This window comes from Aspergillus fumigatus, chromosome 4, assembly GCF_000002655.1.
Source record: "Aspergillus fumigatus Af293 chromosome 4, whole genome shotgun sequence".
NCBI classification, from domain to species: domain Eukaryota; kingdom Fungi; phylum Ascomycota; class Eurotiomycetes; order Eurotiales; family Aspergillaceae; genus Aspergillus; species Aspergillus fumigatus.
The window spans coordinates 996,150-1,017,018 of record NC_007197.1 but is presented as its reverse complement, the minus strand read 5'-3'; the positions used below and the strand labels follow the sequence as shown (position 1 = coordinate 1,017,018).

At 51.9% G+C, this 20,869-nt stretch overlaps 10 protein-coding genes across 10 annotated transcripts; 4 read left to right on the top strand and 6 right to left on the bottom strand.

Moving 5' to 3' along the window:
* Nucleotides 1-1,473: 1,473 nt before the first annotated feature.
* phoD (phosphate:H+ symporter) lies at nucleotides 1,474-3,516 on the top strand (the record flags this gene model as incomplete). Its single annotated transcript, XM_741455.2, has 3 exons — nucleotides 1,474-2,226; nucleotides 2,291-2,787; nucleotides 2,840-3,516. Exons 1-3 carry the CDS (start codon nucleotides 1,700-1,702, stop codon nucleotides 3,514-3,516), a joined length of 1,701 nt encoding a protein of 566 aa, XP_746548.1. The 5' UTR covers nucleotides 1,474-1,699.
* A 336-nt stretch (nucleotides 3,517-3,852) lies between these two features.
* AFUA_4G03600 (GNAT family N-acetyltransferase) lies at nucleotides 3,853-4,620 on the top strand (the record flags this gene model as incomplete). Its single annotated transcript, XM_001481490.1, has 1 exon — nucleotides 3,853-4,620. The coding sequence occupies one exon, from the start codon at nucleotides 3,853-3,855 to the stop codon at nucleotides 4,618-4,620; it is 768 nt and encodes a 255-aa protein (XP_001481540.1).
* A 524-nt stretch (nucleotides 4,621-5,144) lies between these two features.
* On the top strand, nucleotides 5,145-6,196 carry AFUA_4G03595 (uncharacterized protein). The gene has a single exon (XM_001481489.2). The coding sequence runs from the start codon at nucleotides 5,317-5,319 to the stop codon at nucleotides 5,776-5,778; it is 462 nt and encodes a 153-aa protein (XP_001481539.2). The 5' UTR covers nucleotides 5,145-5,316; the 3' UTR covers nucleotides 5,779-6,196.
* Nucleotides 6,197-6,952: 756 nt separating this feature from the next.
* Nucleotides 6,953-8,719, bottom strand: AFUA_4G03590 (MFS transporter; the record flags this gene model as incomplete). Its single annotated transcript, XM_077804533.1, has 5 exons — nucleotides 8,296-8,719; nucleotides 8,224-8,238; nucleotides 7,773-8,174; nucleotides 7,353-7,718; nucleotides 6,953-7,297 (listed from the first exon to the last, which is right to left on the bottom strand). Exons 1-5 carry the CDS (start codon nucleotides 8,545-8,547, stop codon nucleotides 6,953-6,955), a joined length of 1,380 nt encoding a protein of 459 aa, XP_077660680.1. The 5' UTR covers nucleotides 8,548-8,719.
* Nucleotides 8,720-8,872: 153 nt separating this feature from the next.
* On the bottom strand, nucleotides 8,873-10,953 carry AFUA_4G03585 (alpha-galactosidase D; the record flags this gene model as incomplete). The annotated part of the gene is made up of 3 exons (XM_001481488.1): nucleotides 8,873-10,362; nucleotides 10,409-10,809; nucleotides 10,853-10,953. The coding sequence occupies 3 exons, from the start codon at nucleotides 10,951-10,953 to the stop codon at nucleotides 8,873-8,875; spliced, it is 1,992 nt and encodes a 663-aa protein (XP_001481538.1).
* A 462-nt stretch (nucleotides 10,954-11,415) lies between these two features.
* On the bottom strand, nucleotides 11,416-12,239 carry AFUA_4G03580 (phosphoglycerate mutase; the record flags this gene model as incomplete). The annotated part of the gene is made up of 2 exons (XM_001481487.1): nucleotides 11,416-12,139; nucleotides 12,184-12,239. 2 exons carry the CDS (start codon nucleotides 12,237-12,239, stop codon nucleotides 11,416-11,418), a joined length of 780 nt encoding a protein of 259 aa, XP_001481537.1.
* A 1,840-nt stretch (nucleotides 12,240-14,079) lies between these two features.
* AFUA_4G03560 (putative polyhydroxybutyrate depolymerase) lies at nucleotides 14,080-16,217 on the top strand (the record flags this gene model as incomplete). The annotated part of the gene is made up of 4 exons (XM_741450.2): nucleotides 14,080-14,663; nucleotides 14,707-15,029; nucleotides 15,104-15,839; nucleotides 15,946-16,217. Exons 1-4 carry the CDS (start codon nucleotides 14,630-14,632, stop codon nucleotides 16,215-16,217), a joined length of 1,365 nt encoding a protein of 454 aa, XP_746543.1. The 5' UTR covers nucleotides 14,080-14,629.
* Nucleotides 16,218-16,328: 111 nt separating this feature from the next.
* Nucleotides 16,329-17,171, bottom strand: AFUA_4G03550 (uncharacterized protein; the record flags this gene model as incomplete). The annotated part of the gene is made up of 1 exon (XM_741449.1): nucleotides 16,329-17,171. One exon carries the CDS (start codon nucleotides 17,169-17,171, stop codon nucleotides 16,329-16,331), a length of 843 nt encoding a protein of 280 aa, XP_746542.1.
* Nucleotides 17,172-17,256: 85 nt separating this feature from the next.
* AFUA_4G03540 (putative integral membrane protein) lies at nucleotides 17,257-19,156 on the bottom strand. Its single transcript, XM_741448.2, has 6 exons — nucleotides 18,788-19,156; nucleotides 18,620-18,727; nucleotides 18,177-18,559; nucleotides 18,064-18,128; nucleotides 17,600-17,995; nucleotides 17,257-17,530 (listed from the first exon to the last, which is right to left on the bottom strand). Exons 1-5 carry the CDS (start codon nucleotides 18,935-18,937, stop codon nucleotides 17,694-17,696), a joined length of 1,008 nt encoding a protein of 335 aa, XP_746541.1. The 5' UTR covers nucleotides 18,938-19,156; the 3' UTR covers nucleotides 17,257-17,530; nucleotides 17,600-17,693.
* A 277-nt stretch (nucleotides 19,157-19,433) lies between these two features.
* On the bottom strand, nucleotides 19,434-20,736 carry AFUA_4G03530 (uncharacterized protein; the record flags this gene model as incomplete). The annotated part of the gene is made up of 2 exons (XM_741447.2): nucleotides 19,434-20,573; nucleotides 20,622-20,736. The coding sequence occupies 2 exons, from the start codon at nucleotides 20,734-20,736 to the stop codon at nucleotides 19,861-19,863; spliced, it is 828 nt and encodes a 275-aa protein (XP_746540.1). The 3' UTR covers nucleotides 19,434-19,860.
* Nucleotides 20,737-20,869: the final 133 nt, after the last annotated feature.

The following is a 20,869-nucleotide window of genomic DNA, read 5'->3' as shown; positions in this document are numbered from 1 at the left end:
CGAGATGTCATGTATTTGGATAGTGTTCGTGACGTCGCACAGAACGTGGTTAAGGCGACATCGCACCTAAACGTAGATGAGATGTCGCGTTACTTGAATAGGCATTATACCTGACGATCGTGTTAGTACGCACAACGGTATATCCATCCGTCTCCAGTTCCACACGGCTGTGCAGACTCACAGGTCTCGATGCTGCATATCTACTAGGGCAAGTTGGATGACGAGTTCAGTTTGCAGTCACGTCTACTCTGTATACCACATAAGGTGCAACTACACAATGTCATGTAATCGGAGGTTTACTCCGACTCGCCGCTTGCATCAGCCCTCATTCCAGCCAAGGCGGACCTCGGGACAGATGTCCGTGAGACCTGTACCAGTGCCTTCGGATACTGCTAACAACGTGGCAAATGCTTGTTCTGATTCATACTAAGCTATGGCTGTAGAGTACTTGGCAGAGAATTCTTGTCGTTGTGGGTTCGGATTTTGCAACTAGCAATGATCAAAGCATTGAATTTCAGAGTCCGATCTGTTGCAGTGATCCTAGATAATGCTAGATGGTAGGAGTAAGCTAATCAGGCAAGGCGCACACCTCGCCGCGGTAGATGCGCAGCAGAGTCTCCCAGTTAGCTGAGTGAAATGGCCGATGCATGAGTACTCCTTCTGAGAGCCAACACAGCTACAACCTTCTTGAACATCATCTATTGCACGTGCGTATACCTCCCCCAGCGCAAGGGATGGGATGTTGGAGCGCAGAATATTCTTCGCCCCTTCTTTCTCCTAGTCCTGCATCAGCATGGCACACGTATCATGATCTCTCTGCTTGTGAATGGCTGATATTTATCAAATTGCTTCTGCTGCTCCAGGGCCAACCCCCGAATCAGGTTGCGTCGAGGAGGTCCAAGTCACTTGCATAGTGCGGAAGAACAGCACGTGCGACAACGGCAGCGTCTCATTCATTGACATGGGGAGATGCTAGTTCGATGTCATTTGTATGTGACCCTAGAAACAGGGAAGCAAGCACGACGTCGCTGAGATGTGCTTAGGCTTCGCAAGCCATCAAACGCCCTCAGAGCAGCAATTTCTTGGCGCAGCTGTGGGTCCCTGGCCACTCAGGACGGCCGAACTGGGCATGCTGTGGAAACTGATAGTGTGATTGGTTGTATATTGGCTGCATATTGGCCAAAAGGTTGACAGCTCGCACGGCCCGAGCCAATCAGAGACCCGGTTGTATACGGGTTCAAAACTTTACACGACTAATTCCGTTCAGCAACGCCTTACCAAGAGTGAAAAAGCCGCGTCGGCCGTCTGGGCAAAACTCTTGATGAAGCTTAGGCAAGCTTGAATTGCTGTGCTAGTGGCTCCTTGACTTTCTCGCATGCGCGCAGAGTGACATACCTTAGTCACCGGAGTGGTTGACACGAACATGACCGGGGTCCAGGTTCACTATCGTGCCCCATCTCGCAAACTCGATTCGTTGCAGCTTCGTTTGTTCTTTTCCATGGGCTAGAAGCCATGTACGCTAACAACGCCTTCATCGGTGTACGCTCTGTACAAAAGGGGGTTGATCCCATCCTTGGCCACGAAGTTCCTTCGAATCTTTCGAGGAGTAGGTTCGACAACTCTGAGCTCCTGCCTGGCGTTGTCTTTTCATTCGATTATACTTTTCTAATATTTTCTCTTCGCCTCTACCAACCCAGCCATGGCTTCTACAGGAGGCGGCAACTCCGCCTTCCGGAACTATAACAATGAGTTGGCTCACGTGGAGGATGCCAGAGAGCGCCGTCGTCAGGCTCTGGCCGAGATTGACAATGCCAAGTTCAGCTGGTACCACGTTCGCGCTGTTGTCGTTGCCGGTGTAGGTTTCTTCACGGACTCCTACGATATCTTCGCCATCAACCTGGCCTCCAGCATGTTGGGTGTTGTCTTCTGGCAGGATGCCAAATCCAGCCCCGGCAAGATTCCCTCGAGTGCAGATACGGCCATCAAGGTGTCTACCTCTGGTGGTACGGTGATTGGACAGTTGTTTTTCGGTTGGCTTGCGGATCGCATTGGTCGTAAGCGTATGTACGGTATTGAATTGATGGTCATCATCATGGCCACTCTGGCTCAGGCTCTCTCCTCGGACTCGCGTGCTATCTCCATCGTTGGTATTCTCATCTTCTGGCGTGTGATTATGGGTATTGGTATCGGTGGAGATTACCCTCTGTCTTCTATCATTACTTCTGAGTGCGTCTCCGTCCAGCTGTTCGAACTTCGCTTCCGTCGGCTTTTCTGACACGGGCATTTCTAGGTTTGCTACTACAAAGTGGAGAGGTGCCATGATGGGTTCTGTGTTTGCCATGCAGGGTTTCGGTCAATTCGCGGCGGCCATCGTCGCTCTGATTGTTACTGCCGGCTTCAAGGAATCTCTGGAGACTGCTAGCTCCGTGGGCAAGTGCTCCGGTGTCTGCCAGCTCGCTGTCGACAAGATGTGGCGTGTGGTTATCGGTTTCGGTGCCGTTCCTGCCTGCATTGCCCTCTACTACCGTCTCACCATCCCTGAAACTCCCCGCTACACTTTCGACGTTGCCCATGACATTGTCAAGGCCGACGAGGATGTTCGTGCCTATATGACCGGCAAGCACGAGGGTCACCCCGACGAGATACGCCGCCAGTCCGTCCTCCAGAAGCACGCTGGTGACGTGACCCCGAAGGCCAGCTGGGCTGATTTCTGGCGCCACTACTTGCAGTGGAAGAATGGAAGTATCCTCCTTGGCACTGCTGGTTCTTGGTTCTTCCTCGACGTTGGTAAGTCTCGTTGCCTGCCCACCTAATCTCGAAATGATACTAACATCAATAGCGTTCTACGGTCTTGGTCTCAACAACTCCATCATCCTGAGTGCTATCGGCTGGAGCGGTGGTAAGGACGTCTACGAGGTCTTCTACAAGAACGCCGTCGGGAATCTGATCCTGATCTGTGCGGGTGCCATCCCCGGTTACTGGATGACGGTGGCCACCGTCGACACCATCGGGCGCAAGCCCATCCAGCTGCTTGGCTTCATTATCCTGACCATTGTCTTTATCGTAATCGGTTTCGCCTACGAGCCCCTGAAGAAATCCCACAACGGTCTGCTGGGTCTGTACGTCATCGCGCAGTTCTTCTTCAACTTCGGCCCCAACGCCACCACGTTTATCGTGCCCGGCGAGTGCTTTCCCACCCGCTACCGGTCCACCTCTCACGGTATCTCTGCTGCATCCGGCAAGGTCGGCGCCATCATCGCGCAGTGTGTGTTTGGACCTCTGGTGCACAAGGGCGCCAAAGACCCCTCGCAATCCCCCTGGCTCAACCACGTCATGCAGATCTTTGCGCTGTTCATGCTGTGCGGTTGCTTCACCACTCTGCTCATTCCCGAGACCAAGCGCAAGACCCTGGAGCAGTTGTCCGGAGAGGAGTATGAGAGTGATACCCTGGTGCAGAACTCTCCCATGATCCAGGCAGAGAAGAAGGTGGATAATTCAAGTGCTGCGGATGTTTAGTAGATGATTTTTCTTGGATCTTGGAGTCTTGGACAGATGGCTCATGCCATGACTGTGAAGAACCAGTCGTTCCTTTGTAGAGGCCATATTTAATCACTTTAATCCTCCATCTATACATTTCAGATGCGCGTACCTCTAGATAGGCATAAGAAGCTAATACAACAATTAGACCCAGTCCCATGGAGGGAATCCAGGCTCAATTCATTCCAAACCAAGTTAGGGCAAACGAAGAGGTCAAGTGGCCTGAACTTTATCCTTAAATACCTCCATCCCCGTCCCATCTTTCCTTTTCACTTCACCTCACCTCACCACCCACCACATTCAAAACCAGCCAAAATGTCCCCAACAACAACCACCACCACCACATCAATAACATCTACTACCAAACAAGATGCTTCGCAAGATCTTCCGCAAGATATCCCCGACCTACAAACCTACCGCGCCACCACAAAAGAAGACCTCATCCCCGGCCTCCGCCTCATCGCCGACTCCATCGCACAACAGCGCCAAACCGCCGCACACGCACTCATCTTCCACCCCTTCTGGCTATCGGCCATGGCGGCGCTCATCGCAATCGTCTATAAAGCGCTGTACACCGATTCCTCTGACCTCCCGCTCATCGGGACGACGAGCGCGGGGTGCGTGATGGCGGGATTGTTGGTCGTGAGGGGGTTGACCGGGGGGTATATTGAGGAGGCGGAGAGGGTTGGGAAAGGGGAGTGGCTGTTGCCTAGTCGCACTAATCCTAAAGAACGGGGGCAAGGGGAGGAGCAGGAGATTCTGGTGACGAAGTTCGGAGAGAGGATTATTGGGGTGGTTGTGTTGCGTGGGGTCCCTGTTCCTGCGGGTGAGAAGAAGGTGAAAATGACGGGGGTTATTTGGGCGTGGACGGTTGAGAGACGGTATCGCGGGAAGGGGGTGGGGGCTGGATTGTTGGAGGAGGCGGTTGAGATGTGCAGACAGAAAGGGTGGGAGGGCCCGGTGTTTGATGAGGAGCATGCGAATGCGAAGAGGGTGTTGCCAGGCTTGTTCAATGGGGAGTTTGAGAGGAGGGAGAAGTGGGCGAGGGGGGTGCTGGAGGGGGTGAAGAACAGGATGGAGTAGAGCCATGATGGATTATGTTTACTCATGTTTATAGACTACATTGGAATTTGGGTGATGTGCTTCCGTACATGTCCAGATATTCCAAGTGCAGAAGTGCTATACTTCCATCTATTTTATAATGAGATTCTGTTATCCTGACCCTTACACACCCTAGAACAGTCTGTTGAAGCATACTATTCTCCTGCCTAGCATAATATTCCTTTATAATCATTCTGCCCATTATTACATTTACATGCCCTGTACTCTACGGTCTACTTCTCCGTATGCAATGGAATTATCGTGAAACCACAGTAACCACTCAAACCAGCCCCTACTCATACAAAGTTTAAGCCTAGTATTCAAGTCTCAAGACATCTAAGCTAGAATCTTCTTGAGGCGATCGAGTCCCACCGACGACGTGGATCGTCGTCAGGATGCCTAAAAATAGCACCTGGTTACCCGAACAACCCACCTGATTGGCTGCGCACCGCTGATCATATGCCGTGTAGCTCTACAGAGTACATCTCTGTTTACAGTGACGTTGTCATGAGATTCTCTGATCTTTCCAGTCTATATATTTGAAATCTGTGCTCGATCATTTCAAATCTTTTGTTAGCACCTATACAAATAATTGTGCATACAACCACCAGTCGACAGCCACAGCTACATCTACAGCTACATCTGGCACCTCTACCTTACACCACATATACCACGAACATGGCTACAGCAACAATGACCTCAATGTCGACCTCCACCACCACAGGAACAGCAGCCGCATCAACCTGCACAGGCAACCGCTGGGTTCTCCCCGTACAAGACGTGGCATGCGCCCTCCCCGCAACAGGGAACTACTCCTCCATAATGGACAAATGCTGCTCCCCGGCAGCCGTGACCAAATACAACGACGGGTGCGGCCTGTACTGTCTCGCGCAGGGGCAAAGCATGGGCGACTTGCTGGACTGCATCAAGGAGAATGGAGGCAACAAGGATGTGTTTTGTGGGGGCCAGTTGAATGCTACCGCGACGGCGAGTTTGAGTGAGACGGCGTCCAGCACGGCGACGAGGACGGGGACCGGGGCGAGCGCGAGTGAGACGAGGGATAATGGTGCTCCCACGAAACGGGTGTCGGTTTTGGGGGTTGGATTGGTGGCAATGATTGTGTGTGGGATGTTTGTTTAAATGGTGCTTTACGTTGCTTATGGGAATGGGATGGTTATGTTGTACTTTGCATGTCCAGTCGGTCATTGCTCCAGGATCAGGGCAAGTATGAAGAGGCTAAGCTATACTTGAGTAAGTACTGGAGTACTATAGGATGGTTCTACAGTAGGGCCAGAGCATTCATGACGCTTATTATTATCAACAAAGTACTAGAGGCAAGGAAAAGTTTCTATGACTTGAGTAGCCTAATACCTCTAGCAGTGTTAGCAACCTGGCTTAGTCCTCAGGGACGAGAACATGTATAAGAGGCTGAAGTCTTGAGTGCAAAGTTATAAGGGATGAAGGGGGGACTAGGACCAGTTCATCTGCATCTCACGGCCTGATATAACAGAAGTTGCTTGAGGGATAATTCATTCTTTACAATAGGGCTATCCGCCAATCTGAGTTCCAAAACTGTTGCCTTAGATCCATATCACACATTATATACTGTTGGTTATTCCGTCTATAGACATACGCATATAACAACCTCGGAAGAAGTTATTTCTCAGGCTGTGGATGGTTATAGGATAGTTACCCAGATCTGCAGCTACGGAATAAACAAATTACTCCAATATGTGAGTGGGAAAACTCTAGATTACATATTGAATATCTACAAGGTTGGCTGTTGGCTGCACTCGATGCTATACCCCTGTCCAGATACCTGCCGGATGGATGTCGGAGTTCGTGTATCGATCTATGACAGTGACGGATGTTCACCATGTCAGCGAAATGACTTGAGTAAAGCACCTGCTGTGCTGCAGACCAAATTCTTACTTCAGTGACTCATACTCCTGTTCCGGCCTCAACTCGCGGGCGAAAGTTCAATTCTCCAACGGATCGTTCAAGAACCGGACCTTGCGGCCATAGTGGCTGGGTAGGTCCAATTTTTCGCAATAATTTGGACAGTGGATCAGGGATACGAGAACTTAGCGGCTGATGGCAAAGTAGACACATGTTCGTACGGAGTCGTGTTTCGATCCCTCAGTCGATGGTGATGGACATGGACTGTGATATGCAAGTTGAGCAATATACCCAAATAGGAAAAATGCCCAACTACTCCAACTCATCCCGAAACTGCAAAACGCCCAACCACTGACCACATCCTCCAAGTCCAACAATTTTGATAACCCGAAATGTATCTACACCTCTGCTTGCGCTACGTTTCATGCTGAGCAGGAATCCGTGGCAAGCACATCCACAACCCCATAATCGCCCCAAGCAAGCCAATGGCAAACGGCTGCAACACCTTGACACCCTTTGCCTGCGCAATGGCTCCAACAGCAAACGGCAGCACCGAGCCACCGCCCGCTCCAAAGGCCGCCGCAAAGCCAATCGCGGTGACGTGCAACCCACGCGGCAGCAACTTGGTCGCCACGACCACGACGGCAGGGAACAGCGGCCCGAGGAAGAACCCCTGCAGCGAGACGGCCACGGTCGAAACGTAGAAGTTCGGAACGAGCCAGAGGATGAGGCCCAAGGCGATGGAGGAGATGAGATAGATCTGCAACCGTTAGCATGCATGAAATACCAAGAAATAGGAAAAGGGAAGACGCAACCGAAATGGCTAATTTCTCACCCAGCCTGGGAGTCACAAACCCCAGGACTACCCGGCCCACTGTGATCCCCAACCAGAACCCGGTCGCCGCCATCCCACTCGCAAACGGCTCGCCGTGCCGCACGCGCATCATGAAGGTCACGATCCACCCGCCCAGCGCAACCTCCACCCCGACATACAGGAGCAGGAAGACCGCACACAACCAGGTAATCCTCCCCGCGTGTTTCGTGAACAGCGCCTTGCGCAGGCTTCCCCCGCCGCTGCCAGTGCCACCAGTCGAATGCTGCGTGTCCCGCCGGAAGACTGCCCCAGTATCGTCCCAGAAGCAGTAGACCGAGGTGGTAAGCTCGATGACCGCGCAGCCAATCTACCGTCGTCAGCAACATGAAACTCCCACACTGGGGAAATGAAAAGGACAAACCATGATGTAATAGAAATACCACCATCCCACCTCCGCCTTCGTAACCAGCGCCGTAGCCACCAACGGCGCAAGCACCGCCCCGGCCCCGTAGAACCCATGCAGCAGGCCCAGCACCTGGTTCGCATCCGCCATGTTGCCGATCCAGGCATTCCACCCCGAATCCGCAAGCCCGTTGCCGAACCCGGCGAAGATGAAACTCACCACGAGAACGGGGTACGGCGGGTGGAGGCAGTTGATGATGTACGAGATGACGTGGCACGATGGGGCGATGATGGCCACGCCGCGCCGGCCGAAGCGCAGGTGGATGTGGTTGTTTGTTAGGGCGGCGAGGGCGTATCCGCCTAGCGGGGAGAGGAAGACGAGGGAGACGATGGTGTAGGTGAGGGAGTAGTGTTGTTCCAACTTGTTGGTCAGTATAACTTCAGATGGTAAGTAGGACACTGATACTTACGTAGGGGATTAGCGGCTATGTAATGAGTTAGTTCTTAAATGAATGACGGCCAGGGTAGAAGGCTGAGCTTACACCGTATGCGGCATCATTCGCGCCCATGACGAGGAAACACCAGAAGGTCGTGATGGTCTTGTAGATGTTCGCCTTGGGATGGTTCCATCGTTCGATGGCGGGGAAGACATTTCCTGATGGTGGGGGGGTTGATGCCTCGAGTTGGATACTGGCGAGTTCGTTATTGTCTTCATTTCGAGAGTATGTTTTGGTAGTGGCAGTAGTAGTAGTAGTTGTTGTTGTTGTAGTAGTAGTTGTTGTTGTTGTTGCCATATCGGACAGACAGCAGGACGAAATTGCACGAAAAATTAGTTAGAGAACTCGGACTGATCGATGCATAGGCGCATTTATAGCTCTCAAATGTCAACTGGCTAAACCCCGGTCCCCAATCAGGCCGAGCTCGTTCCACCTTTCCTGATGGCCCATGGGGCAGATCCATGTCTCCAGTGGAGACCTGTGGAGGAACTTCGGTGTGAGAAAAGTACGAAGGAATTCTTGGCTGTGGTGACTCATGAGATTGGGGTAGACTAAGCTAATCCTTGGCAGCTCATTCATCATTCGAACATCAGAATCATCAGCAGATACAGGCAATGATCGGTTAATCCAAAACCCTGACGCCCACGAAATCAGCCGCATAAGTTTGGAACCCATCCTCTCCACCCTCATTCCCAAAGACCACCTTATTCTCCCCCTTCTTCCATCCAGAGGTCAGAACGCCCAGCGTCGCTGTGTCCCACCAACCCTTGCCAGGAGAGTACAGCTCGCTATGCCGTCCGCTCAGCGGGACCTCCAGTCGCACCGGCGCCCCGTCGTTGACGCTGACAGTCAGATTGCGCGAGTTAGAGCCCCAGCCCCAGCTTGACGAAAAGGCGACTTCATTGTTGATGTAGTCGATCGCGAGGTACTTGGACCCCGCGGTGGTCGTTGAGATAGATGTGTAGGCGTTGCTGGTGGGACTGAGGTATCCAATTTTCGAGCCCACGGGGCTGCACCCCGAGCCGCAGGTGGTGTGCTTGGCGCTGCCGGTAACGTTGAAGACCGTGTTGGCGTAGTAGGTGCCGGTCGGTGGGGTAATCTGGATCGACTCGATAGGGGTTTTGTGCTGGATGGTGATGGTGTTCGATCCAGCGGTCAACGCGATTCGGCCCGATTTGCCGGAGATCGAGACGGTCTGGCCGGAGGAGGTCGTGATGGTGACGGTTTCGGTGGACGGTCGCGAAAAGGTGATGGCCAGCTCGTAGTTTGCGCTAGTGGTAGCTGCGTAGATTGACTCGAAAGTGGATCTTTGACCTGTCGACTTTGCGAAGATCTTGGCCGGATATAATCCTGACGGAAGGGTACCCTGCAACTCAAGAAGAATCGTCCCATGTCCTGCCACTCCCGCTGTGTACGATGTTCGCACATCACGGACCACGGTCTTGCCCCAAATATTCCTGGCAACTTGGGCATACTGCAGACCAACATCAGGCAGATCGAGCGTGAGATCCCTCGACTCATTGCGCCAATTGATGACCGCCACCACCGTCCTGTTGCCCGACAGTGGTCCACTCCATACCTCATAGCCTTCATCCGACCACCTCCTCTTCAGACTCGCACTTACTCCCAGCGCATCCTGGTTGAAGCCAATGACATCCTTCTGCTTCAGCACCTCCAACGACGCCTGGCTGATACTCGTGTCATCATCCTTCAACGCCGCTCCAATAGTCAATGGGCTTTTGAGAATAGCCCACAGCGAGAAGTGCGTCTGCTCCTCCGGCAAAGAAAACACCCCGTTGCCCACATACAGCATATCCAGATCTGCCCACTGACCGGGTCCAGCGAAATCCGTGTTGGGGACGGCCTGGTTCAGCGTGCGGAAGATACTTCGCCACGCGGGGATGATGTCGTTGCCGATGCGCCAGGAGTTCCCGAGCGCAGGGGCCCAAAGAGCGGGAAAGTCGATACCCCATTCGCAGATTTGGAAGAGGATTGGTCGGCCGACACGGGCGAGGGCGGACGACATGATTTCGTAGCGGGGACGAGGAGATGTGCTGGGTTCGTAGTTGACATTAGGGTAGTTGGTCGCGGCGTCCGAATAACAGTTGTCATCTACACGATCAGCGGGGCTTCATCTTTAATGGGCAGACAGACATACACTTGAGCGAATCCGCTCCCCATTCAGCGAACGTTTTCGCATCCTGTTCCTCGTGGTCTGGTACATTAGCCAAGGTAAGAATCATGGATGATGGGGACTTACACAAGCTGCCAACTTGGTCTGGGGGACTCCCGCACAACTTGGTTCCCGAGTCCCCATAAACGCCGAACAGCAGCCCTAATTCGTGAAGATATTCTCCCATAGCGGGAAAGCCGCTCGGAAACAGGGTCTCGTTCCAGGTTAAGGTGCCATTGGGCAGCCGATCGGCCACCGACCACCCACAGTCGGTGGTCACATAGCGGTAGCCTAATTCGGCGAGTCCTAGATCAACGAGCGCTTTGGCGTTGGAGCGTATTATGGCTTCGTTAGGCGAGCATGAGTAGTAGTTGTACGAGTTCCATCTGGCCAGTCAGTAGGAGTCTACCTTCCGCAGGAGCGACGTACCCCATTTGCGGCGTCCTAGCCAGGCCATTGTCGATGCGTGAATGAAGAGAACCAGCCACGAGGGCTGGCGAGAGTAGGAGAAGCGAGACAATAAACTCCATCTTGTCTGTGGACAATGACTGAAATCTATCAAGCCTGAGAGGCATGCGGATTCTTATGCTCAACGGGCCATTGACCGAATTCGGTGCAGTTCCTGTGGTACGTTATCTCACCACTCTCAATATGCGGAGAATTTCCCAGTTGAGTCGCAGGAATGCTGATCATATCCAAAAAGCGGGGAATTCGGATGGAGTATATGAGCACTCTGCAGGATAAACGGAGCCATTCCGCCTAAAAAGCCGAAGAGGACTGCAACTGGCAAATCATGTCGTCTGCTTCTTCAGAGCTGTCGCAGCAGATCAGCCGGTTATATGTCTGCGGAGAAATGGCAAATTGCTCGCTCCACAATCCAATCATCTCCGCAGTGCTTGGCAAGTCGAAGGCATGTCATAAGTCCAGATTGATCGCAGGGATCGAAAGATCGATTAGCCGTTCGTCGACTGCCAGATTGATAGGGGCAAGGTCTATCGATTCTTCTGACCAAAGAAATGATCAATCCGTTTCTGCCGCTGATCAAAAGTAGCACTCCCGACCCCCCCCTTCGTACGCCGAAGATCTGCCAGATGTGCTCGACTGTTTACTCCAAGTACCTGCAGCGAATACCCACCCAGAACCGGCATTTCCGGAACTCCTACTAAAGGGCTCAATCTCGGACGAACCAAGAGCTCCAAGTACCCTGTATTCGCCCAGAACGGATTAAACGCGTTGACATCCGCGTCTCCCACAATGCAAACATCGCTCGGATGGAAATACGCGAGTAGAGCGCGCCACAGACTTCGTAGGAGTAGCCCGTGAGAGACAACGGCAACTACAGCCTCATCCCCCGCCTCATCCCCCGCCTCGTCGCCAGCGAGAAGCAAGGGGACTAAGTAGTCGGTAAGAAATGTATTTGCACGCTGACGCATAGAAGCCTCAGATTCAGGCTGCTTGGGAACGATGCTCGATTCCCAGGTGGAATGCCACTTTTGCCCCTCAAAGGAGCCAAAGTCGCGTTCACGGAGGGATGGCAGCAATACCGGGCTTAATTCCGGCTGATGCGAGCTGAGCCCTTCGGCCGTGCGAATTGCTCTGGAGAGATCTGACGAGAAGATATGGCTGAATTTGATGTTTTGGGAGGCGAAATATCTCCCCAGACGGATGATCTGGAGGGCGCCGTGATTTGTCAGGGGCGAGTCTTTGACTCCGGCTCTGTTGGTGTTAGTGATTGTAGGATAAGTAGGGGAGGCACTTACAATCGATGAGCGACATTATCGACCGTTTCCGCGTGGCGGATGAGGTAGAGTTTCATCTTGATGGATGAAGTCATATAAGGATGCTGAGAGACGGGAGTTGGATGAATAGAATATTTCCGGTGGCGGACTTTTGCTGGGGATGGCTCGGATCGGTGCCTAGTCTGAGTCCAAGTCACCAGTGCACCCGCACAAAGGATGCTTTTGCCTCTCTTATTGTCTACACATTTTATTCTGAAATAATAGGTCATAAAACCATGGCTATTATCAATGAGTGGTTCTGGAATCAAACTCCCGTGAGCAGCACTGGTTCTTCAGCGTAATACTGAGGTGTCTATCCATGACATATTTAGAGCCTGGAGATTCATCAACAATTCTTCTCAAGTTGTCGAGGCCTTAGAAATGCCACACTGGGGTGGTGCAACTGTCAACTTGGGGTCTCAACAGAGAGAGGTTTTTAAAATGCAGAATAGTATCTTGATGATCTATTCCAGATAGTCTGTATGCATCATGTTGATCAGCAGCTGCAACTCGCAAGTTCTGCATGATTCTGCATGTTGACTTGATCCAGCTCAAAGCTCGCAGATCCTTTTCATCTTAGAGAGAAAGAGAGATGAATCTTCTGTCATCTGTGACAATGCTTTCATGGTAACCAGAGGAGAGACAGACTGGGGGAGCGGATGGTGTATTTATCGCTTGACTAAACCGGGTGTCTAATGGCTCAGGGTGTCTTGCTACAAGTAGTAGAATCTGGCTCAATTTTTAAATCATGGTTCGTCCGCTTGGTCGACCTTCACCTTCATCACTAGCATGATAAGACCCATTCACCAGCGATCAGGTACTGTGAATGGCAGAAGTCCCGACTCTATCCCGAATTTCCCCTCATGCAGCTTACCCTCTTGCCCATCCCCAATTCACTCTCTCCTATGCTCGGATTGCTCAGAACACCACGGAGCTATGCATCCAAATACATTGACAGGAAAATAGCCGTTGCATTTGCAATCGGCAACGGGGCCATCCAGTATCATAAAAGACGTGCAGGTTCCGCCCTGGATCCAAGTTTCACTCTCAAAAACTGTTGTGATGTGAGAATGCTTTTCTGCCGGAACACGCTTTATAATTTATGAATTACCACATAATGTCCATCTGGTATGCTGGTTTTCATCGGATCCCCTTTACTAAGAATACAGATAGTCTCTCATGCCGCAGTCCTAGCAAACAAGTAGCTCACGAGGCGAATATCCAGCATCGGATTCGCCTAAGAGCTACCAGCAGTAGTTACTATGGCCTGCGTTGTTAATACTGCATGGTAAGCACACGTGATGATGCTGCCTAACTCCTGTTTAACTGTTTAGTTCAGACTATGCAGTACAACCGTCCCGATTGCTCTGGAAGCGGGGGCGATGACACCCTCTCGAAGACAAGCAGATAACTTCTATTCCTCCTTAAGTCCAGTCATTGCAATTTCATCGGTCAAGACTCCTATAGCTTGTCTCCATGCCCGGAAACAAACTCCCCATCGATCTAGCAGCCGAGATATCCAAACTCGCCAAAGCCTCTCGGGTGCAAAGTGGGCTGCCCGGCTCGATGCGAGCTCTGCCCGCCATCGCGCTATTCGCAGGGACGGCGTTGTCCAAGACTACAGGGACCTCCAATGTCGTTGAGAAATGGATGCTAGGGGATGAGGAAGTTCCTCTGCTTGGGAGTTTGACTGTGGGAAATCCGGACAAAAATGTTGCGACGCAGACGGGAGATGGACAATGCAACCACCAAGGACGCTCTGACGAACAGGCCTAAGGACGGACTGTAGATGATAGGTACAAAGAGGGTTATGATCAGGGGAGCTTTTATATATATCAGACCACTCATTTTACTTTGATATGAGATTCAGCATAATATAGCTAACTTTGCCTTTCGGCCCTTTCCTAGCCACGAAATCTGTATGGGGTCAGTCTCTCCAGAGTGCATCAGGCAATGCGCCATGTAAACGAATGCGGTGGTATGATTACTTAGAAAGTGGTCGATTTAACGCCTTTCACTGAGCATTTGCATAGACATCATAACCTCCCCTGATCCGACTCGCTTAACCACGGCATATAATCGGCCGGCAGTAAAATGAAGCTGTTCGGATGGACCCCCGCAAAGATCTGCACCCCACTGTCCAACACCCCAAGAAACCCCAAGATGAGCCCGAACTAGGAGATTCAGTCAACCCCACAAGGCTTCAGGAAGTTACTCCCGCTCAGGGACTGACACCTACCGGACCTCAGCTACCCCAGAAACTATCCGTACCCCACAGCATGGTCCCCAAAGAAGCCGGAACTAAAGGAACTTCAACCCCACAAGTCTTTGCATGAAGCGGCTCTAGGCCAATTAGAAATGCACTTATAGATGTAGAGACTAGACCGGTATGAAGGAATGATACCCTGGGGTAACTTTCTTCAGGAAAATGCGGGGTGTTTGGAGATATATGCCTGTCTATTGTTGATGCTACATTTCCTGGGCATTTGCTCCATACGAATGCAGACTATAAATGCATGCTCATTCCTCTGTTGACCTTTACGAAGATATCGATTATTTCTAAACCTCAAGAATCAAGGATTTCCCTCATCATCTGCAGAACAATGCCAACCGTTGCCACGTTCCTAGGGCTGGCCATCTCCGGGGCAGCGATGGCATCAGGCGCAGCGCTGGGTGCATACAACGTTGACCCAAACTCAATTTCCGTCTCTGGGCTCTCCAGCGGAGGCTTCATGTCAGCACAGCTTGGAGTTGCATACTCGGACACATTCAAGGTCGGGTTTGGGGTCTTTGCCGGGGGACCGTATGATTGCGCACGCGGTCAATCGGTAAGTCATGGTCCAAATCCCAGAAACAGTCATTTTCAATTTCAATACCCCAGATATGCTGACGCAAAAAGCAGTACACTACTTGCATGTACAACCAAAACCCATCCATCACGACCCCCGTCGCCAACATGAAGAGCTGGAGCGGCAACAAAATCAACCCGGTCAGCAACCTCCAATCCCGCAAGATCTACATGTGGACGGGAACCGCCGACACCACCGTCGGCCCAAACGTGATGAGCCAGTTGAAGACGCAGCTGGCGAACTTTGCCTCCGCGGCAAACGTCTCGTACATCACGACCAGCGGCGCGGCGCACACCTTTCCCACTGACTTTGATGCGGCAGGCGACAACTCGTGCAGCTCGTCTGTCTCTCCCTACATCAGCAACTGCCAGTGCGACGGCGCAGGGGCGGTTCTACAGTGGATGTATGGGCCGTTGAATGCCAGAAACCCGGGCACCCTGTCGGGATCGATTGTGTCCTTTAGCCAGACGGGCGAGTACGGCGCCAGTGGGATGGATACCACTGGATATCTGTATGTTCCCCGGGCATGCCAGCCAGGGTCTTCGACCGTCTGCAAACTCCATGTGGCCTTGCATGGCTGCAAGCAGAGCTACAGCATGATTGGAAGCAAATTCGTGTCGAATACCGGGTACAATATGTGGGCGGATACCAACGACATTATCATTCTCTACCCGCAAGCTGTTGCGGATAACACGATGCACACCATCTGGACTGGGATGCCGCTGCCCAATCCGAATGGTTGCTGGGATTGGGTTGGTTGGTATGGCGCAAATGCTGATCAGGTCGGAGGTGAGTCAAAGAGTTGGTTGAGGGCCATACTTTTTTTTTTTCTTTTTTTTTTCTTTTTTTTTTTTTCTTTTTTTCCCTTTTTTTTTTACTGACTCGAATGCTTTAGGCGTGCAAATGGCTGCGATTGTGAACCAAGTTGCCCGGGTTGTCAGCGGCTACGGGGCCGGCAGCAGTTCTTCAACGACTGCTGCGACCCCGACGACCACCACTGGCTCTATAACAACAACAACAACTACTACTGCTACAGTAACGACGACCGCTGTTGCCCCGTTGTATGGACAGTGCGGTGGAATCGGGTGGACGGGGCCGACGGCTTGTGCCACCGGTGTTTGCACGGCCTATAGCCCTTACTATGCACAATGTCTCTTGATAGTGTAGGCACTTGAGCTTGATAGTGAAAGAAAAGGGAGGTTATGCTATGTAGCCAAATTCAACTCGTGTGATGTTGGGAGCGTGCCTCCCCAAGCATCTCGTCCCTCCGGGAACATTTTAGTTACCCGTATTGAGGACACTCCAGACCTTGTCGGCAATTTCGGCCAAATCATCGTGACTAAACAGTACGTCCCCCTCCCCTTTCTCCTCCTCGGCAGGCCGGAGGAACAGCTTCTCAAACCCTATGATCAGGGGAGCCCCAGTGACATGCACTGGGGCATCACCTCCCTCCCTTGTGATAGTCACCTTCTGAACAACCTCAGGCACCGTCTTCCCCGGGTCGCCTCGTGTGGGCCGGCTGGTCGCCTCCCATTTGTCAATAGTGATAGCCTCCCGTTTCTTCTGGACTGCAATGGTGATGACGATCTTCAATTCTCCCCCGGAAGCGTTCAACCACCAGCGCGCATCATTGGCCGGTGTGCTCTGACTCTCGGAGAACGCAGTCTCGATCACCATAGACGGCCAGTGACTGGAGTAACCAGCTGGGAAATTCATAGGCTTGTACGATTGGTCGGGCTCCTTAGTTCGTGTGGGAGTCACCACATCGGCCACTCCGAGCGACAGCAGCTGAGAGTGGACATTCATGGCCCCGAGCATGATCATAAGTGTATTGTGGAGCTCGGTGTGCGCCGCTTCGTGAACTTCGGTGGCAGGCATTCTAGCAACAAGGATGCGAGCCTGCGGGAAGAAATCGCTGTATGATTTTCGTAAGGACTCGTCGAAATCCCGTAGGAAGGTATGCTCGTCGATGTTGGTGAAGATCACGTAGTCGTTTCTCGTTGTTGCTGCTTCTTTGTAGACGATGTCCCGGAAGTGTTTCATGCCCTGGTAGGGATATTCACTTGTCGTGGGACTAAGCCCAAGCGCATGGCGGCTGATGCTGTCTGCATTCACGACCATTTTCACAAGCTGTGGTAGCTCCTTCTTGGAGGATGCTTGGAGATGCTTGAACGAAGAGAGGTTCTGTCTGTGGACAGTTGCAGCTGTCGGCAATATTACAACCACTGGTAGTAAAGGCTAGATAACTGTTTTAGGGCAGTAGGAAATCTCAGATACACTTTATTGGTGACCTGAATTGTAGATAGATTTTTTTGTCTTGAATCCTTTGGATGACTTCACCATGATGCTATTTGGTGACTTTGCAGTTTGCTCTTGTGAACGACCCGCAGAAAATCCCCCTAGACGGCAGACTTTGGATATGGTAGATATGCAAGGTGAAAGGAGGGAAGTGCTTGGCATGCTATACCTTGAGAAAGAATCTGGATGGTGTATATACAATACTTAGTCTTACACGCCTCCTGAAACCGCGCTTTGAACAATAAACGTACTTGGGTTATACAACATAACGGCCCGCTCAACAATGACAATAGGCCCTTTCCTCCCTCCAAATCGGACCAATGGGTACACAACCGTTCCCGGCGTCTATATCGCCCCAGCTGCAAGCCGAGGTTCCTCGGTCAGCGATGGGTGGGACGACATTGCTGCTTCAATATCAGGCGCTTCAATATCAGGCAGCCCCTGAATTGGTGAGGGGTGCTTTTGTTCAACGGAGGAGGAGGTTTGCGTTCGATTACTACTAGATGCTACTCCTTTTGCTGCGCTCGACACCTTTTGACTGACGTCTCGGAGCCAGCGCATGAGTGGACGGAGCGTGATGAGACCTCCAGCCATGATGCCAAGACCGGCCTCGATGTTGGACGTGATAGCGATACCGGCGGTGGCATCTGAAAAAAATTGAACGGTTGTCAGTTATTAGATTTTTTTGGGTAACTTTTCAGCGTGCAAGACTGACAGAGGAAGTCTGGATGGTTATAGTTCCGGAGATAGGGGAAACGGACTACGACGGCAGCACCGGCTCTAGAACGCAGTCAGTATAGGGGCCTTCTTTTCAGACTGCTGACATACAAGCATCCCATGCTGAGAATGCCTCTGATCGCCCATTTGGTCCTCCAGCTCATATGCAGGTCTTTCACAAGATATACAGGGAAGAGTCCAAGGGTGAAGTCGCAAAGACATGCAGTCGCGCTATACAAGTATGCAATGTCCACTACATACTTGGCGTCAATACAGTGGCTTCGGTCCGTTTGTTGCCAGAAATCTCGAACCGGAGAGCACTGCAATGTCAGAATAAGCAAGAAGGCAAGGCCGACAGTGGATGTTAGCCCGATGACCATATACAGGACGGCTGATTGGCGCCGGCGGACGGTAAGACGGAGAAGGAGCATTGCGATGGAGATTCGTGCAGTTGCCACGGTGCAAACATAGGCGATCTGGGCAAGCCACCACCACTGTTCATGCTATGTGAGTCACTGGCGATAACCAGCTTGGGAGGGTACGCTAGGACGTACCAGCAGAGCCGTTTGGGTATCTTCTAAGGAGTCGAACTGGCTAAATCGTTTCCCGAACCCGGCAACCGAGCCAGCCAGTATGCATATTGAGAACCAGATGTTGAGTAGCTGAGATCTTAGCATCAGTGGAGATGTCTATTGTCGAGAATTGTCTCACAGCTCACGTACCATTGCTAACACCATCAGGCCATCATCCCATCCAAAAGCCTTCACCAGTCTCAGCCGGACGAAGCACCGCAGAGCAACGGCAATAAACGATAGACACAGGAATACCATGGACACGGTGAATATCGCCCTACTGCGACTGTGCAATGCCATTTGAATCAATAAATATCCACGAGAGACCGTTGCCGTTGCATGGTCTCCAGTCAACTGGCTGCATCTACAGTGTTTGCACGTCCTAGACAGCAATTTCGAATATGACAATCATCGACTGAAGGAAGTCGGAATATCTCGAGATGGAGGGGAACGCAATATCCAAGCCGATAGGACAAATACCGCACCGGTTGGAATCGAGTAAGCCGCCGACGAAGCTTCAAGTCAAGACTTGTGGAGATTGGTGGCGGGGGCGAATTCCCGGATGCTGCTGTAACCCTGTTCCATGGATTTAGCAAGTCAGAACGAATAGCATTTGGATGGAAATATTATTTTACCCTTCATACGAATAGTCTTGTCTCTGTCTCTTGACTAAAGCTGCGGGACTTCAAGCTTAAGATGATGTCATGCTCGTCCCTAATGTAGAGCAGCTACAGTTTAAGCCATGCTAGGCATATGCAAACAGCATATGCCTAACATTTGACAGTATAGAACTAATATAAGAATCATGATCCTCCATGTGCCCCGTGGGGTAGACAGGATCATTGTAGATCATCTAGTGCCCCACGTCTCTTACTTTAGCTCACATCTTCAGCTTGATCACTTGTACTGCCGCAGATATTCACCCCTTTTATCTCGATGGACGATGTGGAAGAAATTATCAACTCTCTAGTCAAGTATCAAATCCACGCCAGGTTGCTAGTGTCTTTCCAATCAACTTTTTTGCACATCCAAGAGACCAAGCCTATGGGCGTCGTCTACGCGTGGCCAGCTTTTCTTAAGCGGTAGACAAGACAATCGATATGTATTCAGATGTACATTGAAAGTATGGGTGAGGAGTCATGACCAGATACAGCACGGTCTAACTCTTCTCTACTTGTTCAATAGACCAGCTACCCCCGGATTCAAGCTCTCTACGGGACGAACTATGCGAGATCTTCAGACTGAGACAGTATCCGCCATTTTCTCCGAAACCACGGCGCAACCGTCCAAGCGCGCATATCCCACGGCTGCATACCTCCAGCAGACTCAGACGAGCATACAATCCCTCCCCTCTCGACGATATCCCGTTTAAACTCAACCGCGTCGAGGAGCGATGGCGCGGTAGCAGCAAAAGTAATCGCTTTGGCTCTCAGCGCCGGCAGCGGAAGGAGATCAAAAAGCGGATGATGCGGGAAGAGAATCTGGGGGAGCGTCGGGCGGAGATGAGCGGGGATAGCTGGACGAGTGCCTGTCGCGGCAGCGAGGAGTGATGACGGATCGGCCGACATGGCTGTGTAGGGCCGGTAGAACGGCGAGCACAGCGACATGCAGTTGTCTTCGCCGAAGAACTGGTCGGTGCTGATGCCTAGGGCTGCGGCGTTGTAGACGCAGGCGGCGAGGAGGAGGGTGTATGTGGTGAATAGGGGCGGGGGGACCTCATCTCTGACGGGGTCTTCTGTCCTGCCGTTGCGAGCCGGATCATGTGGCGGGAAGAAATGATCTACCGTCAGCATTGCCGGCATGGTCTTCCTCGCTACGTCCAGACGGTTCGACGTTGTAATATTCGGGATGGACGCATGCGCAGGCGGCGCGGGTCTCAACTCCCTCGGACCAGCATGACTCTGCTTTTCGGCCAGACGCTCTCTCCGCCGTTGTCCTTGTTCACGTCGGCACGTTGCATATCATAGCCGACGGAGAAACTCACGGTAAGCCTGCTGCGCGCGGCGGTTCTGGTCCCGTCGGGCGGGGGTGATGATCCTCTTGGACTTGGGCTCTGCGTTCGCTATTTGAGTCTGCATTTTGAGGGACATGACTGCCATTGTTCCATTCCCTGCCAACTCGGAAGGCGGATAGAAGTTTGTAGTGTGGATGACAATGACGATGGGTGCGGGAGGATAATCCACCGATGGCTTACGCAAATCAACCAATTGGGGTCGAGCATCAGCTACCTGA